The following is a 6,937-nucleotide window of genomic DNA, read 5'->3' as shown; positions in this document are numbered from 1 at the left end:
GCTAAAATCGCTGTTTATTTAATGGTATCTGGTGGGTTTGGTGATAGTGATTTCCGGGTTGCTTCCGATTAAATATAAAGGACTTTTAAAAAATGGTCCATGTCTGTAAGGATCTCTTTCATAATGTTGTCAGACACTTAGAATAATCTGAGCATGTCAGAGGCCAAAAGCACTTTTAGTGGATGTATACTGATGGTGCACAAATGCCCTGAGTGTTTACATTGCAGCCTGTTTCACAGCTGCCTGCTAGATGAAATGCATCAATAGTTATTAATTATTGAACATTTACAAGTGACAGCTGATGTCCTACAAATGATTCACATTTACATAATGTACAGAATGTGAAAACAAAGTGTTAACGCTACATGAGCATACCAGCAGAGAAATGACATACTGGAATGCCAATTTGGACAGTAAATAATGAATTGTCAGTTAAAGTAAATGGGCCAACAAAGCTCAAAAGCTAGAAGTGAGTTCTAGTCCACTAAAGCGGAAAAACAAATAAGGGTGTATCTTAAAAAAGCATCAAGCAGAAAATTTGTCATTTTATGAAAAGCACTTTCTTGACAAACACAGATATACAACAAAGTAAAATTTAATAAAATGCTATAATACATCATTGGAGCATTCATTCATTTTCCAAGTGTACAAATGTTGACCGTGCGCTCCTGTAAAATTTTGACTTACAATTCATGTAGCAGCCTGAAAACAGCTAGCAGAATTTCACATTTTAGTGGCCCGACATGAAAGCGTGATTAGCTAGATGAAAGATTGTAGTATGACACGGCAGACAGTGCTGTGGAGAAATTCCATATTTGACAACTAATATGAGAAAAACGTTTCACAGCCTCCTTTTGATTCAATACTCAAAGCACAAAGAAAACAGATGAGGTTGCATTTGTCATTGACTTAATTGCAGCAAATTTCAAATCAGAAATCTCCCACCTGAGCCAAATCCGTGCTCTATTTAAGGACACCATGCCTCATGAGTTATGTTTGCTATAAAGGTTTAATCAGACAACTCGATCCAAAGCTTCAGATAGAGAGGTACAAGAGCTAGCAGCAAGAAATACTCATCAGGGCAGTGAGGCATCTGTTAAGAGAAACTGAATGAAGGGAGAAAAATTCACCACTTAGATTGTTCCTGAATCATACAGGTCTCCAGCAGCGCTGAAATTAAAACTGCCTTTTAACATTTAACCCCGCGTGAATTAAAACACAAGCAAAAAGAGGATGGGAAAAAACATTGTGTTCAAGGCAACCTGGCCTATTCAAGCCTAAATGAAGATAACTGTTTCACGTTGGTTACATCAAATCATCCATTGCTGTCAGACTGAGTGCAGAGTTGGTGCAGGGCCTTGAAGGACATCAATTCGGTGTCCGGGTGACCGTTTATGCCTCGACTCCCTCTAACTCAGGGGGCAGAGGGGATTTCGGGTGCTTGCTCTCAAAGTGTTGCTTGAAGGTTTTTGGGTCAGGCATCTGGGACTGCAGGAGAGGAAAACACAGCCAACAAACTTTATGTTATAATTTTGCAAAATATCAAATGAATAAAAGATTTTATACAATTCTAAACTAGATATACTGCCTCGTGGCGACATGTGTCTGCGCTCCAGTCAAGCTGCACTTACATTTTACATCCATGAGTGTGAAAACATGAATGTTTCACACACATCTTTCCCCCAGCAGCACAAAAGATCGATGCAATCAGCAGTTTCAAGGTGGACACCCAAGGTTTTTGAGTTCTGGCCAAAAACATGCTTTATAAGGGCACCGTTACCTTTGTCCACCAAACGCTCATCAGTTCATTCTTGAGTCCAAGTGGATGTTTGTGCCAAATTTAAGGGGAAATCCCTTAAGGTTATCTTCAGATATTGTGTTGATGAAAAAGAGACACAGGCAAGGTCACAGTGACCTTGATCTTTGTGCACAAAACTTTTATCAGCTCATAGTTGAGTCCAAGTGAATGTTTATGTCAAATTTGAGTATTCCATCAAGGTGTTCTTGAGATACACGTAGCTTTCACAAGAACGAGAGGGATGCAAAATCATAGTGACCTTGACCTTTGACCACAAGCATCTAATCAACTCATCCTTAAGTCTATTCAAATGTTTGTGCCAAATTTCAATGATGTTCAACATATTGTGTTCACAAGAATTAGACTGACGAGGTCACAGTGACCTTGACCTTTCTCTATGACCACCAAAATCTTATCAGCTCATCTTTGACTCCAAGTGAATGTTTGTGTCAAATTTGAAGAAATTCCCTGGTGGTGTACTTGAAATATCATGGTAACAAGAATGTGCTTGACAGACAACGCAAAAGCATAAAGCTGTTGCCAGTGCAGAGGCATAAAAAGGGACCATATGGCAGCAGAACTGATAATCCTGAATCAGGTTTTGATCTGTAGTTTTTTTTAGAGTTGAGACTTCATGTGGACTTTTCCATTGTCACTTTTGGCTGCGCTGAGTCCACCTACACCCCGCTGATTTGCATTTCCTTTGTCAGTTTAAACAATGCAGAGCATGGTGAACATGGTGAATACTGCGAAAAGTGGGTATACTTATGTTTTAAGGTTTTTGATAAAAAAAAAATGCTTTTGAACGTCATCACTCAAGACAAGCTGTTGATACTTAAAGACACACCTTCAAGTGGACAGCCTTTTTGTAATGGAGATGCAAATCCTTGGCGTGCTAAGCTGACGTGCCAAACCATTCCAAGTCAAGCCAAGCCAGCTCGTGTGTGGAAAAGGGGTTATACTCACCTTGCACACAGAGCAGGTGAATAACAGTGCTGCCTTGGCTGCAGTCTTTTGATCATGACCTTTGGCCTTCTTCATCTCCGCCTGTTTCTTGGCATTTTTCTGCTGAGACTGAAGCTTCTGATGCCCCCGTGCCATTCTGGCAAAGTCTAAAGGGAAAGAAAGAGGGACAAAGGACTATTTACTGATACACATCAGTGTTGTGGACACACTGTTTTATCATTGTTGATACACATCTACCATAAACAAGTCAGTTACTGAAAGTCCATTAATAGTTATTTCTGGCCCATAAAGACGGTTACATAATGCCATGTTCACTGTGATACCATATGGTGCCAGAGACCATCACAAACTTTGATCTATGTCTTTTGCAGCACCAAGAGTAGTCCTTTCTAATAGGCAGCTAAAGTTTAGCGGATATAAACACTTTAAAAGGCGAGTAAAGAACCAACAGCTGCCAGTCAGCCAGGGTCATGTAAAGTAAACAAGATAACGCTTCAGCTTAACCTGAACTGAAATGCAGGTGCTTCTGCTGAAACTAGGGCAGGGCTGTAAAACCTTGATGTACCCGAGAGTAGGCGGAATCAGTCTCACGACAGACGTTCAGGGCGTGGGAAACTAAGCAACGTTCGAGGAAACTTAACTTAGTAACTCTGATAGGGCTGATAACACCAAGCAAGTTCGCCTCTAAATAATTATGTTGTATAAACCAGTTCCAGGTTTTTAATGAGTACAGATAACAAATCTGTTTCTTGGAACGGGACCAGGTTTGGCAGGTTCTGCTGATACAGATTTACTTGCAGTTGGCATGTTTGAGTAAGTGGTATCAAGGAGGGAAACAAGTTCTCTCCTGCCCTCACAGCCACTGACATATGGATTTTTACTGGGTGTTGGGATAAACTAGTTCCTCCGGTCCAGCCCTGTTTCAGCAGATGGCACTTTCAGTAAGTCTACTCCTTGATACAAGTTGAGGTAGATGAAGGTAAATGCATGAGGAGAGACGTCTGTCTCTGTCCATATTAATGTCCCCCATAATTAAAGTCAGGTTTATTGCCTAGTAGAGTTTCACTTACACGGACCTTGCCTTGGTGTTGTTTTGTGCATACTAGTTTTTTTTTTTTTTTTACAAAGCACGTCTTGGCAAATGACCCGAGTATCTTACATGTCTTTTAAGCTATGGAACAAATTCACACTGTACCAAGTCCCAAGGCTTTTTGGTTCTAGAAAGTAGGGGTCAACAGATTATTGGCATGGTCTATTACTGTATCAGAGACGATATTTGGCATTTTGCAAATGATCTGTATCTGCATTTTATTTTAATGATTGTTGATAAAATCAATTTATTAAAAAGTGCAAAGAAAGTGTCAGCATTGGAGGAATTTTTACTATGTAAAACCTCATGGGGGTATTTTTATTTTTTATTTAAATTTTTCATTTGACTTTATAAAAAAAATATTTCCTGGATATTTGCTAAACATGATGTTGAAAGTCTCAATTTTGATAAAACCTTTGCCAAAGGCATTTAAAGTTTTTCGTTGTAGTTTGTTATATTCTAAATACTAAATATTGACAGAAAGATTTTCATTTTTAGTGTAAATGCATATCGGTTACAAATATCAATTATCAGTGTCATTAACTACTAAACATTGTATTGGCATTGAAAAACCAATATCAGTGGACCCTTACTAGAAAATAACCATGTAAATACTTAGATAGGGAAACTGTCTATTAAATATGCAGCACACAAGTGGAAAAATGTGTTATAAAATGTTTGTAAAATAAGACAAGTGCATCCCTTTTTATCAATTTAAATCTCTGTTGAATGACTTAAAGCGGTGTGAATGCAGGTGTTATTTATGTGAATAGACGTCTTCTATGCTGAAATTATTTTCTTTACTTATTATAACCTTCCGATTTTTCGATTGCTGATGTATACTGTAACTTTAGTGTATTATTATTGTTATATATGTACTGTAATTAAGGCATTCTTGCAAAAGAAAGCTTGCTCTCAATGACCTTCCGTGCTTAAATAAAGGTTATTATCATAATAAAGTAAACATATTTAGAGGAAATAACAGGCAAAGTAATGTGACAGTTAGAATGTAAGCATACTTATAGTGTGGCCAGATCAACCCATTCTAAGGGCTGCAGGGCAAACATTAGCTTTGAAAAAGTGTTGACACAAGGACCTAATTTTATGTATAAATGCAGTAGCACTCACCTTAAGGACCTTAACAACTTATAGAGCTTAGTGCTGCATACTCCCAAACCACCACACTCTGACTGAGAGGCTTTCAAGGCCTCCCGAGGTCTAGGGACATTGGATGGTTGGCCACTTCGCCCTGTTGGTAATACAGCCTTGCTTATTAGGAACTTCTATAAATAGTATGCTTCAGCTATGCATTCAGCGATAAGGGACCGTTGGTTATTTATGAGAAGGAGGACAGCAAAAAGGGGGAGGCATGTTAAATGAATATTTCAATCAATGATGACATCAATGATTATTTTTTAAGCACTGGGGAGGGCCAATGTGTTTTTGCTACTTATTTTAAAAAATGCAGGTGGAATGCATGTTTACTTTAAAAATGACCAAATTTACATCACAATTATCACTGGATTTTTACACACATTACCTGGGACAAACACTTCTGTCAGAATTAAACATAACCAAATCCAAGCTTAAAATAGTGATATTTCATCACTATTTCATGATATTTCATCATAACTATGGCTGCCCCCTGAAAGTTGGAAATTCAAATCATCAGTTGGAGACCATTCAGTCAAATGAAGTAGCTTCAAGCTGAGCTTTTTTTTTTCCTGAGCATTGTACTTCTGGGGATTTTTTGGTCCCCAGAGTTTGCTGTGGAGTGAGCGGCTGCAGCAGACTCAATGCAGCGGCACAGAGGAAGAGAGACTCTGCAAAGTTATTTTCTCTTTTCTCCTTAGAAGTGGCGAATTGACAGTTCACAGCAACCTCATGCGATGTCTTTCATTTGATATCTACAGTTGGCAAAATAAATGTTGCACATTTGCGAGTGTTGTTAGCACCGATAACGTGTTTACTTGATAACATTAATGTCACTGAGCCTGTTCAAACTGTAAAACGTAAAGGATAATTCACATTTAATGGATCAGCTCCAAGATTTAATTTGTGACTTTTCACTTTCAAATGTCAATGTGTAAGTTAAAATCTAGCAACTAATTTCGTGCATTTTCCCAAGATCACTAGGGGAGGCTCATGACTCATGAGGGTCAGAAAAAAAGCCACCCACCTCCTCTGGTAAATAAAGAACAGTCCCTAGCTAGCGTTGGTTGGCTTACAGAAACATTTGTTAGGAAAACAGTTTGCTGACTTGTATCAACTCCATGTGCAATAAGTTAAAATCACATTTTATTGGTGCTTAGAGCTGTATGAATATAATGATGAGATATTTCAGAGATCACGTTATAAGCATTCAGTTGTAGAAACAACGAGGGAATACAGACAGAACTAGCATGTTATCTGTTAGCTAATGTACTTTTTATATATCTCTCTCCATCTCTTGCTTTACTGCTCGGGTTAAGTCCTTCTGTTGGGGTCCTTAGGACACAGCCGTGAGTTACCACAGCACATATGGCCCCTTGTCATCGAGGTGACACCAGTCTGTGTTGTCCTGCACTAACGGAGCCGTAACGTGGGTTAGCTTACATGCTAACGTTACCCTCAGCTCACAACGGCTATCCCATTAGCTACTCGGCTAACCTTAAACTGGACATTTCCTTCCGCCTGCGGGAACGTTAACCAGGAAAAGTAATAGCGATATGTTGTATCTCTGAAGTTTTAAAAGGGCGGCAATTCTTACCTTTTAAAAACAACAGTACGTGTATTTTGCTGGGCACACACTCACAGACAGTGTGACAGCTGCTCATGTCCCAGACAGCTGAAGGCTCGTGCTGCGTTCATATAAACTCGTAAGATTTGGCTTTTATTAAGACTTTCGTGGGAATGTTTTCCCCTTATTTAACTATTTAATGGCTACACATGTAAAATGCGATGCAAATGTTTTGTCTTCTTACTTTTGCCAACTATAGAGAATAAAGTAATTTAACCCACGCAAAGTGTTAACCCTACAGTTTCCGTGGCCCAATTGTTCAAAAGTGATTGGATCGGATTGTCAGCTTTTGGACTGGTACAAA

The 6,937-nt window shown here is 38.9% G+C and overlaps 1 protein-coding gene across 2 annotated transcripts; it reads right to left on the bottom strand.

The window, feature by feature from the left end:
* Positions 1–577: 577 nt before the first annotated feature.
* Positions 578–6,686, bottom strand: znf706 (zinc finger protein 706). 2 transcript variants are annotated; one of them, XM_042506950.1, is made up of 3 exons: positions 6,604–6,686; positions 2,765–2,910; positions 578–1,488 (listed from the first exon to the last, which is right to left on the bottom strand). In XM_042506950.1, the coding sequence occupies exons 1-3, from the start codon at positions 6,668–6,670 to the stop codon at positions 1,393–1,395; spliced, it is 309 nt and encodes a 102-aa protein (XP_042362884.1). In that variant the 5' UTR covers positions 6,671–6,686; the 3' UTR covers positions 578–1,392. The 2 variants fall into 2 exon arrangements, with proteins under 2 accessions (XP_042362884.1, XP_042362885.1); XM_042506951.1 differs by lacking the exon at positions 6,604–6,686 and adding an exon at positions 4,983–5,083.
* Positions 6,687–6,937: the final 251 nt, after the last annotated feature.

The sequence above is a fragment of the Plectropomus leopardus genome, chromosome 18, assembly GCF_008729295.1.
Source record: "Plectropomus leopardus isolate mb chromosome 18, YSFRI_Pleo_2.0, whole genome shotgun sequence".
Taxonomy (NCBI): Eukaryota; Metazoa; Chordata; class Actinopteri; order Perciformes; family Serranidae; genus Plectropomus; species Plectropomus leopardus.
Note: the sequence above shows the minus strand (reverse complement) of the source record. Positions and strands in the feature narration are given on the sequence as shown.